Here is a 26,365-nt window from a genome sequence, read left to right as displayed (position 1 = left end):
AGCTATGAAAATACTGATCTGAAAGGGTCTCTCTTAAGGGGTTTATCGCAGACTCATAAATTAATTTGGCCAGCATGAGGAGTGCAGCAACTCTGTAATAACATACCCCAATATGTACTGTGCTTCAGTGGGAGCTGTGCCTGCAATACTATGCCAGGCCACAACATGACGTACGGAGCCTTTTGCTTCTTACACCGAATGTGGTAGGATAAATGTCCGATTTAAAAAAATAAATAAAAATTTAAAACCCCTTTAACTCGTTCTGTAGAGCTCTCCACAACGCTCCTCCTCCATCTTTTCTGTCTACCAACCTTCTTGTATTCTGCAATCAAAGACTGGCTACCACCATCATTTCTCATTCCACAAGACTACTTCTGTTCTACAAATACTCTCTACTTCTCACTATAAGGAGCTCCTAACAATATTTTTGAACAAGTCAAGGATGGTTAGCATATCGCAGAAACACACAGGTTATATTTTAGGGGCTCATTTATATGCTACCCTGTATAGTCACTGCAGTAGCATACAGACAAAGCATTGAAAACAAGGGGTGATATTGCAGGAAGATAGAACATGCTGTGATGTGTTTCTCGCAGAGCATGCAGGAAAACATTGCTCATGTGTGTTACCTCATTCAAATGAATGGGGTTCATATTTGTGCGTCTCGCAATGCACAAATCACGTGCGATTTTGTCACCCATGAGAAACAGGGTTAAAAGGACCCAACACTACCCCTGGCTGTTAAGGCCCATTTAGACACAATGATAATTGCTCAAAAGATGTCGCTCAAGCAACTTTTGAGTGATCGTTGTGTCATTTACAGCGCAAGATGAGCGATCACCTTGCGCTACTAGCAGAGGATGCAAAAGACAAGCGGGGTGTCCCTGCTTGTCGTCTGCATCCAGCTGTTCTCTGCTCAGAGCGCCCGGCTTATACAGCCCGGAGTGGAGGATGCAGAAGACAAGTGGGGGGTCCCTGTTGTCGTCTGCATCCAGCAGTTCTCAGCTCCGAGTGCCCGGAGTGGAGGATGCAGAAGACAAGCGGGGTGTCCCTGCTTGTCATCTGCATCCAGCTGTTCTCAGCTCCGAGTGCCCGGAGTGGAGGATGCAGAAGACAAGCGGGGTGTCCCCGCTTGTGTTCTGCATACAGCTGTTCCCCCACTCCAGCGCCCGGCTGTTATACAGCCGAGTGCTCTGTGCCAGGTATGGAGAACAGAGCTGGACCGCTCTGTTCTTCATACCCAGCCTGTGATCAGGGAGCGGGATACAGCTGTAACAATAGTATCAGCTGTATCCCGCTGTAAATCCCCGATAAGGCTCCTTGCTGTCTTTCAGCACACTGAAAGACAACGATGAGCGACGGGATAACGAAAACTGCACGATGTCAGTGCAGTTACACACAACGATTAATCGCTCAAAAGACGGCTTTTGAGTGAATATCGTTGTGTCTAAATGGTTCTTTAGTGTTGCACCAATAGGTTGCTTACAGTCCAGCAGAGTAGTGCAAAGTTTCTGGTGGGTCAGACATGAAAAGGAAGGGGTGAGAAACTTAAGAAAAACTATTTTTTTTACCAGGAAACATGTCTTTAGCTACACCCCTGGGCCGCATAGCTATACTAAACCATGCCTGAGGGCTGCAATAAAACTCTACCTGAGACCTTTACGACATATCGGAAGCACGTGCCATAAATATCTCATAGGTGGGAGTCCTATCTGGAGAATGACATTCCGTAATCAGCACTACAGAGAGGAGACCATGCATATTGGTCCCTCCGGGGTAGATTATGGGCGTTTTGGTAACACATCAGCATTTCACAACTCCTATAAAAACTACAGTGTAGATAGAGGTGGTCATCTATGCATGCAGCCAACTCATGAGCCCCTTTCTGGAAAGACAGATGGGAGTCATGGGACCCATTCTCCTGATCTATAGGTGGCCAGAGATTACTATACTGTGTGCCCAGCTCACGCTCCTGGGCTGTGTGCCACACATTCTCTGACATGGAAACTACGTGTAAACAGCCACACAGTCAAGTATGTATCCAGATAGTTGGAGGTGACATAGAATGGGAGCGCAGGCAGCAACCTACCCCACATTGTGCTTCCCTTATACAAATAATGGCAGCAGCAATAAGGTTGCAATAAACAATTTAATCAGAGCAAGAGATATAATATAGAGATATGACCTAGATATCTACATCTAGCTGACATCTTGGAACTTGCAGCTGTATTCTTCATGCACCATATGCAGAGTTCTAAGTTAACGACTTACACGCAGGTGTGCATCATTAACTTTACCTTGTCTTTCCAAGACTGAAGATGTATCCTACTGTCTGCTTTGTGCAAGTTTTTTTTTCTGTAAATTCAATTACAATATTCTGCAAAGATTCACCAGCCTGGACCGTACAGACCCCAGCAACAGATAATGATTAAAGGGGTGGTTCGACAGGGTTATTACCTTCTTAGAACACGCTCCCCATGCTGCAAATACCGGCATCTACTTACCTCTCCCAGATGCCTGCATCTCCTGCTCGGTCCTCCATGCCCGCTGTTTGTTTACAAGCTGCAGTCAGGTCGTGTATGAGATGTCACAGGCTGCTGCAGCCAATCACAGACCTCTGCCATTGGCTGCAGCAGTCTGCAAACATGATGTCACAGGAAAGACGCAGCAGCGCTGGACACAGCAGGGGGAGTAGATTATATGCCCATTTATTTTTTCCCTTAAAAGCGGTTAGCCATGCTGGAAAAGCACACGCACGCACACACACACACACACACACGCACGCACGCACACACACACGCACACACACACACACACGCACGCACGCACGCACGCACGCACGCTCCCCTTTAATGCAGTGTCAATTCAATATAATATACTGTAGGTAAGGGGGGGGGGGCGCGTAACATTTTGACTGTGGTTCTATGAAAGTAAAGGCAGGGCTTATTATACAATCGCCTCAGGATTTTCTTACCAATTTCAATTTCCGTATAACCCAATTATTCAGGAACGTATACCTTGTAAACTACAGAGAAAAGATACCAAAGTGACACGAAATTGGAGAATGCAGACATCCCAAATATACATGGTTGGTTTATGTAAAACATTCTGCAACTCTTTTACAACATGGCCATGCAATACATTGCTGGTCTTTCTATAGCTGGTTTGAAGTCCTATACTGTGCACCGAATCGACACATGCATGACGTCTAAAACATGTGAGCGTTTTATAATGGTTGCTCCGAGGAATCTTCTCTATAAAGAGGAAAGCAGCGCTGAGAAGTTGGGCATCACATAGGAGCAGGTCATTGAATAGATATAGATTTCTATTCGTTCCATATTGCGGTCCTAATGGGGAGCTAAAATATACTCATCAGAAACCTGCCTTGCAGCGTTAAGCTTAGTGCAGACAGTGACTGATTTTTACTTTGGGGGGCAGAGTTTCGAAGAACTGCACTAGTAGTAGTATGGTGCATCATTTTTACCTACATTGCTCCTTTAACCACTTCAGGAGTGCCAATCGACTATGAACGCCCTGTGGCGCTGAAGTGTGTATGGAGCGGGCTCAGGAGCAGAGTCAACTCCATTCCTGGTGGCAATCAACAGTTTGATAGCTGCCGGTAACGGCTGTGATCAGCTTAGCACTGATTATGGCAGTAAACAGATTTGACGAATAGGCACTGAGGTCAAAGCAGACCAAACAGTCAGGGCACCCTCTCTCATGCAGCACCAATCAGAGGGTGCAAATGGGCTAGCATGGCAGCCTACAGGAGGCTGCCACACACAGATGCCCATCAAGCATTACCCAAGGCATTGAATATCCATTTATGCATGGCCAAATATAAACCGACCAATCTTCCTTGTACACCTCTAGACAAAAGGTGGCTGCAATACAATAATGCAGAGAAGTTTTACCTGGGCAGCGCTATATTTCGCTATGCTTGTAGCCAAAAATTACTCAATTATATTCAGAAATATTTTGGGGAGTAAAGGCCCATTTACACGCAAAAAAAATGTTCAAAAGATAGGAAGATTGACAGTTTTAGCGATCGTTTTGCATAAGCGGCTAGTGTGCACTAATGCCCATTAGCAGTTTATTACCTTCATTTAAATGTAAGTGAGCTTCCAGGAAGTGTATGCAGAGAGCAGAAAGTAGTCTGTTCTCTGCACTCAGCTCCTTTGTTCTGACACAGGGCTGCAAGCTGAATACAATATAATCAGCGCTCCTGTGGAGAACTCAGCGTGTGGTCCCTGTTATCAGCTCTCCGTCTGAATGAGATTTTATGCTCACCTAAAAATAATCATTTGGTCGAAAAGTAAACAATAGTAGCATTTACACGCAACGATTATCGCTCAAAATACATTGTTTGAGAGATATTCGTTGCGTGTAAATGGGCATTTTACCTTTGTCTATTTGAACAGAAAAGCATTTAAGTAGATCCATGCTTTATATATTTCTGCAGAATATACTGGTTCTATATAAAAGGAGTACATAACCAGTGACAGACAGACAACTATTCCTCCAGATGCCTGCGTACGCATACACACTAAGGGCGGCTTCCCAAGGACCTATTTGCACGCAATACACAGAGAATAAAACTAATTGATTTTATTCTCACTTTTGTTTTTGGGGGAAAAAAAAACAAACAAAAGCAGCATGCTCCATTTTAGTGGGCATTTACACACCAAAGGCCCCATAGGAGCCTAGGGGGAGGGGGGGCACAAATGCGCAATATTGGTACGCATTACACTACACAATTTAGCGGAAAAAGAACATATCGAACTAATCAGGCTACATAGCCTTTTAAATCACAGGCGTGTCCAGCGCCAATGTGAGATGTCCTGTCTGTGCAAAAAAGTGCAGTAAAATGTGCAAAACGCATACAGTCGTGTGAAGCCGCCCTTCGACTCTGTTCTGTCGTGGCAGATGATTCCCATGAAAAGAATAAAAAAATGGGGCATATTGAAATTCTACACATCTGTCCTGTATTTCACATGACATTTGCCATTGGGAAAAGATTAGAGACACCCCTATACACAGAAGTCAGCTGGTCCTTCCAAAGTTAGTTGGTTCGACTTGCAAGCGTCTATTGTGTATGTTACCTTCCAGATAAAAGGAGATTTACAACTTGCAGGTGAATTTTCCTATATGTAACTCATGATACAAGGGTTACAGTGCACCTAGTCTGCCATCTAGAGGCTATACAGCAAACTGCATCTTATATTAAATTATGCTAAATTGGATTGTTTGTGTTAAGCAATGTATCCAGGAGTAATGCCATTTTATGCTAAAGAATTATTTTTTGTATACTAAACTCCTTACATAATAATAGGAAATGTATGGTTACACAGCATCTATAGATTTATATTTGAAAGCAACTTGTCTGTGTACAAAACAATTCTTAATGCTGTCGACAGCTTTGTCCCATTGAAGAGAGGTCCCGAAAAGCCACTCTCATATATTATATATAATTTTTTTATTTATTTTTTTTTAGCATATGTACACATCTATACACAAAACAACTATTAATACACAGTACCTGTTGAGTGAATAATCAGTGGAGAAGTCTTGAGGTGCCTCGTTGACCGGTACAAGTTAAGATAGCCGCGGCTCTTTGCTTTGCAGTGCTGGTGGTTAATGAAACGCTCATTGACCACATGAAGCAACCACAGGATGACTTTAGAAATGATCACAGTATTAGTCAGATCAAATGGTGTTATGTACTGCTTGCATAAGTCTTTATCACCATTAAATACACAAAAATACACCGCTACACTGGTCAGGGCCACAAATGCCACCTGAAAGAAAGAAGAAAAGACATTAAAAACTACTAAAGGATGAATACTCTTCATATGAGACAGCGGCAAAACAGACAACATGCAGTTTCTGATAATCTAAGTAGAGGTCTGTTTAGAGCTGCCGCTTACTCGTTTGAACAAGCGAATGATGTCAGAGTTCGCTCATGTATCTGCTTATACAGGCAGATACATCATTCGCTTGTTCAGTCATTCTTGTTTATTTATACAGTGAGTGTAAACGACTGAACGAGCGGAGTTTAAACCAAGCTCTCCATCACAGGATTGAACCTGAAACTTAACGTTTATTTGATAATTCCTAAAAACAGGGGGATATCTATATCTATCCAGTGGACATGACTGCACCCCAGCACCTCTCTCCCAGACAGCATGATTGAACTTCGCAGGAAGGGATGAAGAGGTTCAAGTGCAATTGCTCCCTGGGGTAAGGTGTAGAGATCAAATCAGTATTAACGTAAAGGATTCTATATAATACCTATTTGAATCCCATTACCATTTAGAAAGGATTCGTACCTCCGAGAATCACATATGAAAGATAGGATGTAACTTATGCCGCCTGCACATGAATGGATTTGCAGTCGGTGTGCCCACTGCGATTCCAAAGCGAATACAGTTCATAACATGCTATGTAAAATTGCTTATTCCTGCATGCTCACAGAATCAAGTTGCGATTTCCGTAAGCAGGGAAAGAAAAAAAAACGTATATATAAATAATCACACACACACACACACACAATATTCCGGCATATAAGACGACCTTTTAACCCCTTTTAAAAATCTGCTCTGCAGTCGGGGGTTGTCTTATACGCCGGGTATACAGTTGTCGGAGAGAGAGAGAGAAAAAAAATTAAAAAAAATAAAGAGAGAAGACTCACCTCTGTCTCTCCCCCGTGCACACTGGAAGAGCATTGCTTTCTGCGCCCCGCCTCCAGAAAGCTAATGCTCTGATTGGCTAACTCAGGCGGCGTCGGCCAATGAAAGCTGGCGCTGCGTTAGCCAATCACAGCCATTCGATGAGGTCATCGAATGGCTGCGATTGGCTAATGCAGCGCCAGCTTTCATTGGCCGACGCCGCCTGAGTTAGCCAATCAGAGCATTAGCTTTCTGGAGGCAATGTTCTGCCAGCGTGCATGGGGGAGCGAGAGTCTGCATCAGCGCCGCAGGTGAGTATTCATTTATTTTTTTCACATTGTATTCCCGGCATATAAGATGAAAAGTCGGGGGTCGTCTTATATGCTGGAATATACAGTATATGATATATTTTGTACTGTGCATATCCAACAGTAAGCCATCCCCACCATCCGAAAAACAGATATGCGCAAATGCTGGCCGGGCACTGGGTCAGATTCCACTACGGGCTCCCTCATGCGGAATCCAACCCTTTCGTATGCAGACTTAAATATCAGTCCATCCATCCATAAATAAATTCAATTGTTAGCCAATCCACATTTCCTCCAGCTCTATGCGTTGCCACATCATGATGGAGGTTTTATTGGGAGCTTTTCAGATCAACAGGAAAAGTATCTCTGTCTAAAGAATAAATCCGATAAGCAGTGTGACATATAGCCCTGATGGGGGACGCTGCTCATCTGGGGAGCGTTTGTACTCGCCCCTTAACCTCTTCATCACTTGCTGCGAAGTTCAATCATGCTGTCTTGGAGAGAGGTGGTGGGGTACAGTCATGTCCAATTGATAGATATAGATATCCCCCTGTTTCTAGAAATCAGCAAGTAAACATTAAGTTTTAGGTTCAATCCTGTGATGGAGCAATTCTTCATGGAATCTTCTTGCCTTCTGAGGTTGTTTGTGGTCTTCTTCGAGTTTAAACCGATCGATTAGTGAACGAGCCAATGATGATTTTTTTTATGGCTGCATAAAGAGAACGAAAAGCGAATGATTTATTGTCAGTCATCCAATCGTTGGCTGTGTGCACACTCCCCCGCAAACTCATGTTTATGCGCCAGACTTCACCATTTAGCAAACAAAAAGGATGAGAATATATATATATATCCAGTGCCATGTGTGTGCATTTAGCTGATTTTGTATTTAAGAAACTAGCCACTTCCTCCCCTTTTGATGTCACCATTGCACTTCACATACCGGCATTGCTGCTTTTCTATATATATATATATATATATATATATATATATATATATATATATATATATATATATATATAGAAAAGCAGCAATGCCGGTATGTGAAGTGCAATGGTGACATCAAAAGGGGAGGAAGTGGCTAGTTTCTTAAATACAAAATCAGCTAAATGCACGCACATGGCACTGGATTTTCAATTAAAGTAATATTTTTTCCTCACACGGTTCCAAATGCAATAAAGATTTAGTTTTAGTAGGTTTGCTGGATAGTTTTCTTACTGGTTGTCTGCAGTACCAAAATGTGGCCAACAGATGTCATACTGGAATCTATAAAAGTGAACCTAGATTCTTAAAACGGCAAGCCACAGCGGTGATTCCCCCCCCCCCCATTCACCACGTAAATATCCCCCCAGTATATACACTCATTGTCCAAAAAAACAAAAAAAAAACCCAAGCACCTAGACAGAAGGTTTTATTTGATGCTGATAACTATGTGATTGCAACATTGCTAGAAGTAAAAGATTACAATAGGAGAGCAAAAGGATAATTTATTGCCAAAAGTTGAAGGGAGGCTCTAGTACCCTGTTGTACCACCTCTAGCTTGGCTAAAAGATGCAATACGGGCTGTTACGAAGGCTCTAGTACCTTGTTGTACCACCTCAAGATGAGATATGGGCAGGCATGGAGGGTCTAGTACCCTGTTGTACCACCTCTAGCTTGGATATAAGATGTGATACTGGTGGGCATGGAGGTTCTAGTATCCTGTTGTACCGCCTCTGGCTTGGATGTAAGATGTGATACGGGCAGGCATGGAGGCTCTAGTACCTTGTTGTACCGCCTCTAGCTTAGAAAAAAGATGTGATATGGACAGGCATGGAGGTATACAGGTTCTGTATGATATCTTGTAATATAACAGTCCACAACTGCTGTAACTGAGCCTCTAGATTGTGCAAACTCATAGGCTGCCAAACTTGGCATCCCAGATGGTCTCATACATGTTCTATTGGTGATAAATCTGGCGATCAGGCAGGCCACGTTAGTGCGACAATGTTGTGGAGGCATTCTTGTGACATTTTTGCTGTGTTTGGCCGAGCATTATCCTGCTGGAAAATACGTCTTGGAAGCCCGGCCATGAGAGGAACACATGTCGCTGCAGGATGTCCTGAACATATCTACCACTAGGGGTGTCCGACTGTTGTATGTGATGGCACCCCATGTGATGTAATGCCCCTTATTTTAGGTGAATACACAAGGTAATGGTAATTAAACTGTTTCTCCATCAAGCAGAAATTGTATAACCTCTAGCAAAGGGTCCATTTAGACTGGACGACTGTTTGGTCAACAATGCGCGACACTCGTCCCTGTGTGTCCTTGCTCCGGTTTTCCTGCACGGGAACTAGCAGAGCTGGCACGCTCACAGAGCGGGCAGCAGGGGGGGCGGGGCAGTGCAAGAGAATTCTCTCCTTGCTCCCCGCCCCTCTCCATTGACATAACACAGCGGCCATTCAATACTGAACGGCTGCTATTTACACTGAAAGATGAGCTCATGGTCCTCAGTTTATGCTGCATGGAGGATAAGCTGATCGCTCATCGTTCAGTGTAAATAGCAGCCGTTCAGTATTTGACAAATAGTTTCACTATGAACTGCTAACATTGGTGTATGCAATATGCAGAGCCACTTTTTTGTTCTTCTAGCATTTATATTTGTATTAAACAACATACCTGTATTAGTAGAAGGATAATGCTAACAGCGACTGTAGGGACAGGGTGGAATGTTGGCCGGATTTCAGACTGAAGTTTCTGTGATGGAAGGAGAGGGGCATCCAGCAAACATTCGTCATCTGAACTCTGGGTCAGCTCTCCAGAACTCTGCATCACAACAGAAGAGGATATAGTTAACATAAGATACATCTACATGCCAGAACAGGGTATAAGATAGTGTGGCAAAACAACCAAAGCCATCACAAATCATATTAAAGGAGAACCCATCAGCTTGATCATGCTGTCCAAACTGCAGGCAGCAGGTTATAGAGCAGATTGCTATATAGTTGCCTGCAGTTTGGACAGCATGATCAAGCTGACAGGTAAATTTAAATAAAGTCTTTGGATCTCCACTGATGATCCCCAAAGAGGACCAAAATGAAGGGGCTACAACTGGGCTTTTTGCCCCTTCGGCTTGTGTCTGCTGGACATAGGAAGCCGAATATGGACCATAGAAGATTTGTCTGCCTCCAAGTGAGCTGATGGGGCACGGTATACAGTAAAAGCCCCTTCACTCGAGAAGAGGGCACTGACCCAGTCCTCTCCTTCCTCAGGTGACAATGTTTGACTCAACGGGTCATCAGAAGTTGTCTGAAAGGTGTCAGCTACACTTTAAAGTAAACTTTGCATTGTGTTGGACAACTCACTCTACCAAGACGATACCACAATGCTGACTATCACTCCGTCAGAACTTGACAAACATCTTCACTCATGGCTCCAGTCGGATTTGCGGTCCTACCGGCACCAAAAGAGCAGGGCCTTTATTGGGACAGCCTCCTCACTCGTCTGATCTGCCAGCTGGTCTTGATTGCCATTTTCGGCTGGCCTCTGGGCAGCTCATTGATTGGACCACCTATTTCACCTACTGCGGACCTTTCTCTTGGGTCTCTACTCTACATACAGTAGACAGGTCAATGTAAAAGGTCTCTACATCAGCTTCTGTGAAGGTCTGAGTCTCACTGGTCACTTTGAAGCTCTTAGTCTCTCATTAGAACATTAGATCATCACTTACTGTATATTATATGTGAATGAGACATTTAAAATTTGGGCAAAAAAAACAAAACCAAATATAAAAAGTTTGGCTCCTAAACTTTTCAGTTTAGGAGACAAAAAGGCACCTAGGTAATTTCCACTTTTACCTATTCCACATTGAAGATGTCAAAATGGGTAACCTAATTGAATATTAGGTGTTGGCAGTAACAGATTCAGACTGGGAGACTATAAGATTTCAGTAACGTTTCAGTGTTTGCCCTGTAAACTGTGTTCGTGAGACAGAACACAGGCCTGAGCTGTCCTCACTAAGCTCCTGTGACATCCAGACATCACAACCATTGTGGTACATGAATGCAGAACAGGAAAAAAATGTTCAAAGTAGACAAAAGTGTGTCATAAATGTATCACAGCAGTAATTAATGTGCTTATGAGCGACGAGTTCCTCTCACATTATGAGTCATTTTCATACTTTACACGGCTGAGACAAATCTGTGTCATCTTCTCAGAGCAGTAAAAAAAAAAAAAAAAAAAATCCAGAGAAGACAGGTTCATAAAATACTAGAATATCCGTCCATTACTAGCGATTTACAGTGGGAAGTCAGGAATTAGCATCTTACCGAAATAACGAAGGCAGCAAAACTCATTTACCACACATGTAGAGAAGATCATCCCATCACAGGACCCAGGTTATAGATCATAAGGGTGCCAATACACAACTGCCATTCTACACCTCACACTGCAGAGCTTCCTGCAGGCATGGAGAGTGGAATGCCACCCCATTGGGGCTCTGCAGCATGCAGAATTGGGACTGCTGCCCTAGTCTGTAATACAGGCAGTAACTGGAGAACAGTACTAGAAGACAAATATACAGGAGAAGTATAAATTATATATATATTATACACACACTAATGTAAAGGCCATTTAAAGTGGGAAATCACTTTTAAGTTTGTTTGTGCCTAACTAATCAATGGTAATTATCCAAGTGAAATGCAACAAGGCTTCTATTACAGACAACATCCCTCTTCTGCAAACCTAAGGTTTGTGTTATTTGGTGTTGGTAGTTATAATGCATTGGAAATCCATGGAATCCCCAACACTTCTCCATTGGCAGCGCTTAGGTAATTCCTATATTCACTATAGGAACAGGAAATGCCCACTTAAGTTTGGGAATGTGCAGAATCGGTGAACCGGCCTATAAATAAGTTCTCTGTATTGTCTGAAGTATTATTTTTTGTTCAAAGTTTGGTGCACAGTAAAAAAAAAATAAATAAATAAAACAAACAGGACCAGAGATTGGGACAGAGAAGGATGCTGACTATGTGCTTATGTAGATTTGGGTCCATGCTGTCTTTAAAGGCTTTTATATGGGGCGACAGCCTTTTCAGCGACTGCACAAGCGCCGACGTCAACGCAAAGGTAGTTAGCGCTCGTGCAGAGCTTTCAGACTGAAAGTCCTGCCGGCAGCTCGCGGGCTTCTCGTCCTTATGGGAAGCGCTGAGCCGGGAGAGTCACACAGGACAAGAAGCCAGCGAGTGACAAGGGTTTTTTTTTTTCTTTTTCTTTTTTAAAGATCACTAAAAAGTCAGCTTCAAGAACCATGAATGCCAAGTTAGCAATAGTTTTGTTTCACACTGAACAATTATCGCCCCCTTTAATGAATTTTGAGCTTTAACCGTTGCGTGTAAATGGGCCTTAAAAGTACTGTTTATTAATGCTTATCTATGGAGATCTCAATTCTCAGTAAAGACCTGAGAATCCTGTGGCCATGGCCTGGCAGAAATTATACATTGTATATTTTGAGTGGTCTTCTGCATTTTTTGGTCCTACTGTGCGCGTGATGGTGCTTCTTATCCCTTTCTTTTTAAAGTGGAAGAGATGGGAAAGCAATAATGGACTCCGTAAACAAATCTCCAAGACACCAGAACTTTCTTCTGGTATTTTGAGCCAGATCTGCGGCGGAACATCTTACCAAAGGTTCTAACGCAGATGTGAAACCACCCTTAATACATTAAATAATGCTTGAGTAATTCTTAGAATTCTGTGCAGTCCCACATTATTCAGATTAGGAGTCTATAAATATATATTGACGTCCAAGCGTTATGAGTTGGGGACGTGTTTCTGTCTAATACTGTTCAATAAAAGCAGTCAGTGAATGGACACCTCTGTGAAAAGGAAAACGCTAAGTAGTGTTAAAGCATTATTTACTACGCTCTGCGATTCCATCGGGGGGTCCGGTCTCAGTGGCTGAAACCAGCACTGTGATAGAACCACTCTTGTATTAGCAAGACTGATTACTATTCTATAGTCCAAATATTTTTTTAAAAAAACAAAAAAAAAACCCAAAAAACACGGAACGTGTCGTACTCCGCTGCGATATTCCGCTGTAGAGTCTGACAACTGTGGGCATGAGGCCTTAACCCGTAGGCCCCTCCATCTGGCCAGCCAGTCAAATGCTGTAGTCCGTTCTGACTGCAGAATAGAGATGGTTACATTTCTGTACCTGAAGTTACGCTTTATATTCCCTTTTATTTTCCTTCTTGAGCCTCATCATTCTGGAATCAAGATGAAGTTTAAAGAGGTTTTCCAGGAAAACACTGTTAAGAACCTATCCTCAGATTAGGTCATCAATAGTGGACTGGCTGGGGGCCGCCACTCAGGACCTTGGGTGATCATGCGCTAGCTGGCAGTGCCGCAATACACAGAGGTCGGGGCGGAAGCAGAGGCTCCAACCTGTGTAGTGGCCAGAGCTTGTAACTGCAGGACAAAGGTTTCAGTAAGAATGGGAGCTATGCCTGCAGTTACAAGCGCTGGCCAGAGGAGAACCTTACGTACCAATCGTCTATTACGGCGCTCTCAGCAGGCGCCTGTTCAGCTAATTGTACGAGGTCCAGCGTGGTAAAACCCACTTAAACAGAGCTAGTCTTCTTGACAAAATATTCAAATTCTAGAATGTTCCTTCTGCACTGTGCAGACCTTTACAGATAGTAATCTCAACAGTTTGCCAGATCCAGAATGGACCGCTTAAACTGGTTTTCAAGAAAACGCAATCTGTCATCAGGTAACAGGTAAATACCAAATTTCCACTGTTCTAAATAAGTTAGATATTAACCAGGATTGTCACACAGTAAAGCCCCAACATCAAGAACACCATCACACGGGAAACTCTAGACGTTCTGTTGTAATACAAGCCAAACTAAACTATATTAGAAAAAAAGTGTTGTAAATCAGGTACAGCAATTATTTATCTGAAATGGTCCTCAGTGTGTAAAGCTGGGGGCCACCGGTTATTTTATTTCCTTAAAGACAGCGACGCTAAAGGGTTAAAAAAAAAAGCGTATTCCAACCTAAAAACAATCACCTATGAACTGGAGAAGTAACAGATGTTCTAGAAATCAGTGGGGTCCCAGACGTTAGTCCCTGTCAATCTAACATCACCTGTCCAGTGGAAAGCTCTTAAAAAAAAAAAAAAAAAAAAAAAAAGTGTATTTTGGGAGAATTGATCCGGTAATAAGAAAAAAGCCCCCTGGACACAAAATAAAATGTGCATACAGCCTAAGGCCTCATGTCCACGGGTGTGTCGGACTATGCATTCGGGAGCCTGCACCAGAATCAGACCCTGCCCATGGTTGAGGACCCTGCCCATGCATACCAGTCTGGGTCTTCACTGCGGATGTGTGTGAAAGTACAAGGTGGCTCACCGCTGCACATGTGCAGAACGTTTATTTTTTAATTTATTTTTTTTTAAACTCATGCTTAATCGTGGAATCCACGGTCCATCTGCAAATGACATTCGATGGAAGCCTGACGTGCAAGAACCACACTGAAACGGAGCATTCTGCGATTTGCTTTCTGGACCAAAAGGTCCACAAAACAAATCTGCATGTTCCAATCCAGCTGTTGACGCCCATGCTTCTCTATGGGTGGCTTGAACTGCGGATTATCCTCGTGGGTGCCCCACCTGTGGACATTGGGTCTAAGGCCAGGCGCACACCTGCCACCACAGACACCTGTCTGTGTGCTGTCCGATAGACATAATACAAACAAGACACGCAATGAACTTTTCACATACAGATCATTGGTCCACATGAAAAATCAGCAATGTGCCTAGCCCACTGGGCTATAATGGGTCCGTGTGCTGTTCAAATGATCACAGACTCACATACACTAGTGTCAGAGGCCTAAATGGGAAGGTTGTTATTGGTCTATCATGGCACTGAAGTGTACGGACATGGACGGCACCATCACAAGGAGGTCTGACATCTACAGCCATGACTTGTACAGAGCTTAAGGGGCATAAAGTGGCTTCTGAAGACTTGTCAAAGGGTGTGCGTGATTAAGTCTTAGGGCTCCTTTAAGGGCCTTTTACACGACACAATTATGCAAATCATTAAGGGTCCCTTTACACAGGACAATAATCGTCCCAGCGATAATCTCTAATGTGCTTTCACACAGGAGTAAGGATCACTCAGTGAATGGAGGCAGAGCACTCGAGGCATCTTCTGGCCACCTATTCACAGTAAACAGGCAGTCCTTCACAGATGAGCTACCGCCTGCCCACATAAGCCAATCAGCATTTTATTTTTATGCCCGTACAAACCGAGCAACAAATGATAAGCAAACAAATGGTCAAGTATCATTCGGCAAGCATCAGAACAATAACACTGCTCAACGGCATTCTTTGCATCTGGTGTGCGATAGATCAATGCTCATGGATTTTTGGGTGTGGAGTCAAAACTTACTTTTAGAAATGATATATCATGTAAGGTTTTTATGTCATTTAGATTTTTTTCAGTTTTTTTTAAAAAAGGTTTTTGAGTTTGTTCTCGTTTTCTGATGAATTATTAGCTTTAGATAAAACTCTTTATTTGAATGTAATACACAGTGGACGAAGTTCTAAAAATGGTCACTAGATGGCAGAACATTGTAGTTGAGCAGGAAGGTTACCGACATGAGCCCATCAATACTGCTGTTTAGTGTTTGTAGTAATCTGCATGAAGCACTTCTTCATTCTTACCTCAGCATATCGGTATTTTTTGAGTGTCATTCACAAATATATTACTGAGTTCTGAGTGTTATTTTTTCTTGTATTTAAAACCAGACAATATTTGGCAATACTGCATTATTGTCTATGTAATAGTGCTATGTAGCTCAGAATTGTGACGTGATAGACAGGATCTGATTCTTCCACTGAATTCAGCACCCGAAAATTAGTTAAATCAACCTGTTTCCAAGCCAAATACAGACTTTTATTTTTATTTTTTTATTTGTAATCAGTTCATGTAAACAGGCTCTTAAAGGGGTTGTCCCGCGCCGAAACGGGTTTTTTTTTTCTTCAACAGCCCCCCCGTTCGGCGCGAGACAAACCCGATGCAGGGACCTAAAAAAAAAATCCGCAGAGCGCTTACCTGAATCCCCGCGCTCCGGTGACTTCTTACTTACCTTGTGAAGATGGCCGCCGGGATCTTCACCCTCGGTGGACCGCAGGTCTTCTGTGCGGTCCATTGCCGATTCCAGCCTCCTGATTGGCTGGAATCGGCACGTGACGGGGCGGAGCTACACGGAGCCGCTCTCCGGCACGAGCGGCCCCATTCAGAAGAGAAGACCGGACTGCGCAAGCGCGTCTAATCGGGCGATTAGACGCTGAAAATTAGACGGCTCCATGGAGACGAGGACGCCAGCAACGGAACAGGTAAGTGAATAACTTCTTATAACTTCTGTATGGCTCATAATTAATGCACAATGTACATTACAAAGTGCATTAATATGGCCATACAGAAGTGTATAGACCCACTTGCTTTTGCGGGACAACCCCTTTAAGGCTTTTTTGAATCTAATAGCTCAATGCTCACGGTGCGGAATTCCATCGTGGAATTTCGCACCGTGAAATCACCTGTCTTCACCCACGGCATGCTCTATTTGCCGCGGGTATACGCGCGGACGGCTTCCATTGCAGTCAATGGAAGCCGTCCGTCACGCTATCTTCCGCTGTGCTACAGCGGAAGATAGTGTGAAACCGCTTCCCTGCCCACCGCCAGCCGCGTCATATGACGTGGCTGGCGCGTCATGTGACGCTGTGGGCATGTCATATGACGCGGCTGGCGCATCAAGCTCTCTATTGCGGATGTGCGCCGAAGCGTCATGCGGGACGGAAGACGCTGGATCCGGAGATAAGTATTTGGGTCTCTGGGGGGGGTGCCGTGACGGGCTCTGCCGCGGCAGAGCCAGTTACGGCTGTGGGAAGCTGGCCTTAGTCAGGTGCTTTTGCTAGATAACTGTTGGATGTAAACGTGTGCAGTGACCATATTCTTATGGACAATAAGAGAAAGCATTCCACGAGGTTTTACCCAATCTCCCAAGCACAGAAATTCCCCATATGTGGGCGCAAACTGCTGTCATTTACTGGCTGAGGTTAACAGCATTTGGGACCCTTTTACATGGAAAGAACATTGTTCAAAAAAAAATAATTTGGTTATGCGAATTTCAAGGATATCGTAAAGTGTAGGCATGGCCAATGATTGAACAAACAAGAACTCATTAAGTCTTTCCTATTATGCAGGCATAAAAGCTGGGGAACAAAAAAAGAATAAACTTCTACATGGTGTCTGGAATTTTAGAGCTTTTTCTGGGTATTTTTGTGCAGATTCCAAAAATACCATCCATTTTGTTCTAGGAGCTCTAGTTTTTCAGAGATTCCTGATATCTATTTTTGTGATATTTCCTTTATTTTCCTGGCAGCACTTACTAGTAGTACATATCGCCACCACTGCACATCACACTTGGGTTGATGAAACAATGTGTAAAGACATTGAAGAGAAATGGAACGTGTTTCAGCTACAAATGTGGAACATTTTCTGCGATGAGCATGGAGAGGCTAAAAGCCTCATGTGTGTATCCCATTGTACGCAGTACTGTGCTTCCATGGTCACCAGTAGTCTGCCATCATAGGTGTATCCCATCATCCGCAGTACTGTTCTTCCACGGTCACCAGTAGTCTGTCATCATAGGTGTATCCCATCATCCGCAGTACTGTTCTTCCACGGTCACCAGTAGTCGGCCATCATATGTGTATCCTATCGTCCGCAGTACTGTTCTTCCATGGTCACCAGTAGTCTGCCATCATAGGTGTATCCCATCATCCGCAGTACTGTTCTTCCACGGTCTACAGTTGTCTGCAATCATAGGTGTATCCCATCATCCGCAGTACTGTTCTTCCACAGTCAACAGTAGTCTGCCATCATCTGCGTATCCTATCGTCCGCAGTCCTGTTCTTCCATGGTCAACAGTAGTCTGCCATCATATGTGTATCCCATCGTCTGCAGTATGGTTCTTCCGCAGTCACGGCCCATGATACTCGTATGATGGCAGACTACTGTGGAAGAACAGTACTGCAGACGATGGGATACACATATGATGGCAGACTACTGTTGACCATCTAAAAACAGTACTGCGGACGATGGGATACACACACATGATGGCAGACTAGTGGTGACTGTGGAAGAACAGGACTGCGGATGATGGGAAACACATATCATGGCAGACTACTGATGAAACATCCAGCATGGATGTCCAGGAACATCTCCTCACCAGAAATCACAAAAATGGAGTTTCATCGACATCTCAATGAAGAAACTTTTGTGTTATTCGTGTTCTAGGCTTCTTGGGATTCCTCTTTGTTCCCTCAGCTTTTGTTTGGCAGTCATTACATGTATAATACAATATGTGTACATGCATACATTTATATATCTTGATAAACAGATTTGATAGAGAAAAACTATTGTTTTCAGAATCCATGGACCCAAAATACCCCAAAAAGGCTAACATCTCAGTCACCAAAAATGGAGTTCCCCAGTGTAATCGTTCGCTCGTCGTGTGTATAAAGTGATCATTTAGGCCCCCTGTCTACGGACGTGATTTCGCTGGCGAGTCATGCTGTCTGAAGCCCCGTATCCACGAACAGAGAATCATTGCGATTCTCCGCTCGCGGTCGGCAAGTCGCAGCATGCTGCGAATTGCCGTGATTCGCCGCGGTTAGCCCATCTGTCAGATAGGCTGACCGGCGGAGATTCATCTGTCGGGTCCTGCTCCCAGGCAGCAGCTCCCACAGTGGAGATTCGCCGCAGGACTTTGCAACGCCTGTGGACAGGCGGCCTTAGTAGTTGACATTCACTGTGACTGCGCATGTGAAAGAATAAACAAGCAAGTGAACAATACGTCAAACATTTATCAGCCTGTATAGACTTTCCGAACGAGTGAACTCCGCTTAATTTTCTCGTGCGAACGACTTATTGCTCCATATAAGAGGAGCCAAAATGTGCAGGAAATAGAATCTCCACGGCTGCTGCTGGCCCTACTGATGCTCCCCGTTGACATGGACTCGCAACATCCCGACCAGAAATTAGTGAGCCTTAGTGGCATCCGCTAATACTCGTGTACTAGCGCCCTAAGGCTAGTTTCACACAGGCGATCGCAAGTCTGCTGCGAGAAAATCATGGCAAAAAATCAAATCTTTGTTCTTGCGAGCGTCAGCGATGCTTTTTTTTTTTTTAAGAATAATCTCGCATCGCTGCTGCCTGCATTAAAATTGCACATCTTTTTACGTGAAAGTCAATAGGACTTTCTAATGTTAAAAACCCACAGCATTGCAACCCAAGATTGTTGCGTTGCGATTAAAAAAAAAAAAAGCCTCCATAGGGAAACGGGGGATACTTTTTTTTTTTTTTAAATGGCACATCGCAGCAAGATAGAACATGCCGCGTTTTTTTTGTTCTCTTAACACCGCATCAGTGAAAACATCGCAGACGGGAAGGAAACCATTGAAGGTCACGAGTTTCATAATCTGCTTTTTTTTTTTAACGGACTCTTCCATCAGGCAAAAATCGTGCGATTTTCTCGCCTGTGTGAAACCACCCTCAGACCTTAAATTACATCCATTACTTTAGTTGTTAATTAGTAAACTATTATGACTAGTTGGCACAGATGAGAGATTACTTTTACGTGCACTCATTCATGTCTCACCATGTTAAAGCCATGTTCTTAAGTTTTATGGCAGTTTTACCGGTAGTTTGTTGTAATGCAGGGCTGTGGCTGCAGAGCCATGCAACCAGCCTCACCGATTCGACCCCATGACATGTCCCTTTTAACCATCAGTGCACACAACTGAATTGTTGCCGAATTCCAGCTGCAGAATGCAGCAAGGTACAGTACAGTATAATTTTTTTAGAAGTGCTGTGGATTTTCACTACAGAAATCATTCATATGCATAGGCCATCTTCAAATAACTTTCCCTGCATTGGAATATTCGCACCAAATCTGTTCCTAAATGGCGTGGATTTGGCCAAGTTTTTAATATGGGGATCTGCTGCAGGAATTAACCCTTTTATTTCCAAAGGTCAGACTCTGCAGCATACATATATACATGCTGTGGATTAGAATGCAGGTCATTTTTCAAAATCACTACAGATTCGTTGTGGAAATTTCTGCACCATGTGAAGGTTGTTTAGTTGGCCATGTCATGGAGGGTCCTGCACTGTATCCTTATAGGTCATCAGTTACGTCTGTTCCCACCCCACTTCTGATCTAGGATTCTCCCGGGGGAACTCAGCGCAGCAGTAGGCATTCAGTGGCTTGCTCAAGTACCAGGTGCCATCTGTATTGGGGATGCCATACCCGCAAGCGCATACTCCTGCCTTGCGCACATACATAGGGACAGTCCCAGGAAGAGACCAATGGATTCCCCCTTTGTCAGATAGTCAGTGTGACCGTCTTGAGCAGGCCCTACCTCCCCCCACAGAGTATACGGGACCTGACTTTGGAACCCTTTATCAGACTAAGGCTACCTACATGCGGCCAGATTTGCATTGCGGAATCCGGAGCGGGTGTCTGCCTCCAGATTCCTCAGCAAATACCTGCTGTAACATGCTATGAAAAAGTTTTTTTTCCTGCCCATGAGCGGAAATCGACTGCAATTCTCTGCTGGCAGAGGAAGATCGCAGCATGCTCCATTTTCAGTCGGATTCTGCGCAGACAGCTTCCATTGAAGCCAATGGAAGCCCAACGACCGGCAGCCCTTCGCAATCATTATTGCAGAAAGCCCGTAGGATCCGCGTCATTGCCTAGCGACTGTGCAGCATAATCTGTACTGCACATGTGCACCGACCGGCACATCCACAGTAGAGAATATAAAGAATCTGGCCAGGTATGCAGGGTCACCGGTCCGGCACAGGGTCAGATTTCACTGCGGAACCTGGTTGTGTGCAGGCAGGCTATGGAGTATACTGTTGATATGGAATGGGGGCAACATTGTCTGCAAGATATGCTGAGATCTTTTAGCAAGGGGATACTGTCACTTAAGTACCCACGCCCCAGAGTCACTGGGCTCTTATCCGGATTAGGCAGCCTCCCTCTTTTCAGTGTATAATCACACAGTAGTAGAGACCATGTTAAACACGTTTTCCTGGGTGTAGTATTAGTCCATTCCTGGAGTCGTCTACTTCGTAGAAGTACAGGAAGATTATACCTCTCATGACATCCACCATCTGTCTCGTTAGATCCCTTAATAGTGGGGGTCATCGTAGTACAGCAAGTCCCTGTATATCTCATGACTACTCTAACAGTCACTTCACACCTTCACAATGAGGTTGTTGTGTTAACACAAGACATGTCTTAATCTTCAGTTCGGTCTCCCGTAGCAGGCTGGACTTTGATTCTATCAGATTCTGGTAGTGTGACTTCACTGGTGCAGCTTCAGGTCACTTCATCCTATTCCACGCAGTGTAATGGGCATCACAAGGATCTCCCTACTTGCATCGAGTCGTGCTGGTTTTATCTCTACCAATATGCATCTGATTTTGTGGGCGATTGCAACTAACAGGCAAATCCTTTACCCCATATAGGGATGTGTAGTGGCTTGGAAATAGAGACTACACAGCACTGTTTAGTTATGGGGACCGGTAATATAATAACCGGCCGTAGGGTTCAATCTGGGTCAGTTTACACAAGGGATGCAGGTAACCTAGCAACCAGTTAGGACATTTATTAGCCAGTTGCACAACAAAAAAATTGCAGAGACTCAGATGAAGCAGGTAACCTAGCAACCAGATAAGCTGTGATTGGCTGCAGACAAACTGGTCAGGTGACAGATTATAAATAGCCGGACAACAGTGACAGGAGTCAGTTGATGAGTGAGCCAGTGAGGGAGTAACTGAGGAGGAGAGACAGCTTTGACAGTGAATAGAGGGAAAATAAAAGATGTAAATATGAAGAGAGGGAGATAAAGGAATAGATATAAATACAAAGAAGGATAGAGAAAAGAAATCCAGAGTAAGCTCCCAGTATATGGAGGAGTTAAAACACAGGTATCTACATTGTTGCAATTTAAGTATCATTTATTATGCACTGAAGGTTATGAAGAAAACGACCTCATCTCACTGCCTTATTTATTAATATTGGTTTTACAACAAATTAAGCAAAATATTTGGCTCCATGTATTATTCCACATCTCACCACTCACAACTACAAATTGTGCCCAAGGGCACTGGCATCCAAACTAAATAAAAATCACAATTAATTGCGAGCCACAAAGAATAATAAAATTAGCGCTCACCATAGCGCTTTGTGGCGTTACGATAGTGCTTTGGGTTGGCACGACAGCCATTAGTGGCAACACGGCAGACTTATGCGACGTCTACAAACGTCAGCTTTTGAGCGATAATCGTTGTGTCTAAATGGGACTTAAAGGGGTTGTCCCGCGCCGAAACTGGTTTTTTTTTTATTCAATAGGCCCCCCGTTCGGTGCGAGACAAACCCGATGCAGGGGTAAAAAAAAAAAAAAGGTCCGGTAGTTACCCGAACCCCGACGCTGCTGCGACTTCTTACTTACCTTAGTAAGATGGCCGCCGGGATCTTCACCCACGGTGGACCGCAGGTCTTCTCCCATGGTGCACCGTGGGCTCTGTGCGTTCCATTGCCGATTCCAGTCTCCTGATTGGCTGGAATCGGCACACGTGACGGGGCGGAGCTACGAGGAGCCGCTCTCCGGCACGAGCGGCCCCATTCAGAAGAAAGACCGGACTGCACAAGCGCGTCTAATCGGGCGATTAGACGCTGAAATTAGACGGCACCATGGAGACGGGGACACTAGCAAAGGAACAGGTAAGTGAATAACTTCTGTATGGCTCATAATTAATGCACGATGTACATTAATATGGCCATACAGAAGTATATAACCCCACTTGCTTTCGCGGGACAACCCCTTTAAGTCGACTTTAATTTCCCAGACATTTTGCCATATTCTCTAGCCATCCGCCTGCTCTGTCCTCAAAGAAAATGCCGAGGACGGCTGTTCTCAAACAATGGGGAGACGTAGTGGGCTGGAAATAGGCACTACATAGCACTGTTTAGTTATAGGGACCGGTAATATAATGACCAACCCTATGGTTTAATCTGAGTCACTTTACACAAGGGATGCAGGTAACCTAGCAACCAGTTAGGATGTATATTAGCCAGCTGCACAAGATAGAAAAAAAATGCATAGAGACTCAGATGAGGCAGGTAGCCTAGCAACCAGATAGGCTGTGATTGGCTGCAGACAAACTGGTCAGGTGACAGATTATAAATAGACAATGGTGACAGGAGCCAGTTGGTGAGTGAGCCAGAGTGTGAGTGAGACTCACCAGGCTAAGCAAGTGCCAGAGAGAGGGCGCCAGAAAAAGAAGCGCCTGACAGGAGAAAAGGAAGTACCAGGCAGGAGAGATAAGTGAAAAGAGACAGATCAGCCTGCCTTATTTAATAAAACCGGGTTTACAACAAATTAAGCAAAATATCTGACTCCGAGTATTATTCCACATCTCACTACTCACAACTACAAATTGTGCCCAAGAGCACTGGCGTCCGAACAAAACGAATCACAATTAATTGTCAGCCACAAAGGAGTAATAAAATTAGCGCTCACCATAGCGCTCTGTGGTATCACGATAGTGCTTTGGGAGGGCACGACAGCCATTAGTGGCGATACGACAGATGGTATGTGATAATCAGATCTGACACACTGTCAGTAGCTCCACAACAGGAGGAAGATGCTCTCGCTTTGTGAGCCACCTTCGACCAATATCGTGAAACATCCAGACCGACCTTCCAGTTGGTCCACAGGCCTGCTGAGTGACCGAGCTCGCTCACTGCATCATGCAACCACATTACCCTGTCCACTAATGCAACTCTCCCCTGAAGAAGTTTCCCTGTCATGCTCAGTAACTAAAATGCCTACACATTTAGAGAAGTTTGTCAAAAAGGTACATTCAATGTACTCATACCTAATGAATTTGTACAAGTATTGAGTTGTGCATTACTCTTCTCATTTCTGCTGTGTCGCCTTCCCAAAGCTGGTAGTTCAGCAATGTCAAGGTGTTGTGTCCCTCTTCTTGGATGCAGTATCTGACTTCTTCCTCACAGTAGTGCATTCTATGCATCTAAGCTCAAGGTACCTCATGTGTTTTTTTGTTTTTATTGCCCATCCTTGAAATGCATCTTCAGTAAACTTTAACAAAACACACAAAACCTCCATATGATGTGTGTCTTGGACATCCAAACCCCAGATAACCCTATCCTTCTCTCAATACCTCACCCACCCCTTCCTGGAGCCGTCCTACTGGACAGTGCAATGCCAGTGACTTGGAGCATCCCGACCCTCGTTCTTCTCCACTCCAACTATTTCTCCTCTAGGGGGATTCTGGTCATCCTCTACTATCGCTTGGGAGAATTCCCACGAGAATCCCGAATAGCCATTGTCTGCTGAGTTCTCCACAGTATTCTTCTGTCCTTCAGACGCCAGACCTACCTTATTTATTCGTCGGCTTACAATGGAGTAGAGCAGAAACCCTGTCTCTCCCCCTACAGAAGTCCATTTTCGGCACGCATGACTGCGATTGTACCTACCAACTGGTCTACACATGAATCTGTTTTCAGTAGGGCATCTTCCTATGTTGCAGACACTCCCTTGACCATGGCCAGCATATTTCCTTCAGTTGACAAGAACGCTTTCACAGCTTCGCTACTTCTCATTCTACAGGAGGTATTACCAAGCAGCTGCCGGTGGATTTGTCGCTTGCGCCTACAGAGAGACAGGCTGTCCACATCATTTTTAACCCTTTGGATACTGCTTTTGAACGTCCCAATGTCTTCCCGTGTCGCCCAATGACCCGGACAAAGAAAAAAAAAAAAAAATACCCATCAAGATTTTTATTACTTAACGTAAAGAGGTCGGTGAAAGGAGTACCCAGCTTGGGGGGGGGGGGGGGGGTGATAAATAACTGGAAATAAGTTGGCGCTATATAGATAACAAGTCCAATCCCCCTTCTTAGTGATTCCCCTTGCAACTGAAATGCTGCAAGGTCAAAAAAAAAAAAAAAAAAAACCCCAATGAACGCACACGGCCGGGTTGGTTTCCACATGTGGGACCCCTGCGTACCTGTCCGCAATCTGTCTTTTCTGTGATGCGCCGGCATGCGCACTACAGCCTTTAGCAGATTTTTAGCTGCAGAATTCATCCTTTGCTTAGCGCTCTTATTTTTTAAGGGATTTCAACAGAAAATCCCCTTTGTACAACACGGCCCCCGCGGTCATGTCCGTACATATCCCGTCAGCACTGCAGGCCTCACCGCTGCCGCCAGGTGAAACAGCGTACCTGTGGATAGGCACGTGTCAGACGCAGAAGTATCCTGTACATCACACAGCTGATATGGAAAGCCCTCCGCAACGCATAGTTGGGGGGAGACACAGTAAACGGACCCTTACCAATACCTCATGGCTATAGGGGACAATAACATAGTGGAATACTCCTGATAGGTCTCTACTAGGAAAGCAATAACATCCTGCAGTGTAATAACAGGCATGTGATATATCCAGTGGCCACTGCATGCAGAGACCACCCGAAGTCACGTGACCACACTCCTGCGGGCAGGAACCGGACCATGTAAACACTGGGGACCGCCGAGGTCACGTGACGCGCGGTCACATGATGCGGTACTGTACTCGGGCCGGGTGTGTAGTCTCGCATGTTCCGCCAGACCGTGCTCACCTCCAGCAGCAGCCTGCGCGCCCTGTCCATCCTCCTGCTGCGGTCACGGGGGTACTCATTGAGGTCTCGGCGGGGCCATATAAGTGGTGCGCAGCCCTCCCCTTCCTTGTTGGCTCACATTTCCTGTCCGCGGCAAGCACTTCCCTCGTCAACTACACAGCACAGCGCCCCCTCCCGGGCGCGGGGCCAACACGTGTACCGCCATCATGAGGGAGGCGGCTGCCTATGCTAGACTAGAACCATTCATTTCATTGGGTTCGTTCACATGTGCAAATTCTGCATTGTGCAAAAAAAAATATGCAGCGCGCTCTATTGTGCTGCGCGGGGGAAAGCGCACATATTGCACTAATTAACCTAATTACCCCTTGCATGAACGGCAGCGTGCTTATGTGCAAAAAGTACAGAAAAACACGCACTAGTGCGCACAAATACACAACACCCATGCGCAAATAAGTGGCATAAATGCGTTTCCGCCCATGTAACACCGGCCTACGGGTATTATGGTACGAGCTAATGCCAGGAATTACTGGTCTGCAGATGCCAGTCTGGGGCCGGGTTCACACGGGGCGGAATTTCCATGCGGACTATCCGCACGGAAATTTCCGCCTTCAATCCTAGGCCTGAGACTG

The 26,365-nt window shown here is 44.6% G+C and overlaps 1 protein-coding gene across 2 annotated transcripts in view; it reads right to left on the bottom strand.

Annotated features, from left to right (window-relative positions):
- TMEM192 (transmembrane protein 192) overlaps positions 1–25,875 on the bottom strand; it is a 43,893-nt gene extending 18,018 nt beyond the window's left edge. For both annotated transcript variants that reach the window (XM_066573566.1, XM_066573567.1), the window contains exons 1-3: positions 25,737–25,875; positions 9,635–9,781; positions 5,540–5,798 (exon numbers count right to left, since the gene is read on the bottom strand). In XM_066573566.1, coding sequence (XP_066429663.1) covers positions 5,540–5,798; positions 9,635–9,781; positions 25,737–25,766 — 436 coding nt within the window. In that variant the 5' untranslated portion in view covers positions 25,767–25,875. The remainder of the gene's footprint in view (positions 1–5,539; positions 5,799–9,634; positions 9,782–25,736) is intronic.
- Between the last annotated feature and the right edge of the window lie 490 nt (positions 25,876–26,365).

This window comes from Eleutherodactylus coqui, chromosome 7, assembly GCF_035609145.1.
Source record: "Eleutherodactylus coqui strain aEleCoq1 chromosome 7, aEleCoq1.hap1, whole genome shotgun sequence".
Classification (NCBI taxonomy): domain Eukaryota; kingdom Metazoa; phylum Chordata; class Amphibia; order Anura; family Eleutherodactylidae; genus Eleutherodactylus; species Eleutherodactylus coqui.
This window is presented reverse-complemented; position numbering and strand designations above follow the sequence as displayed.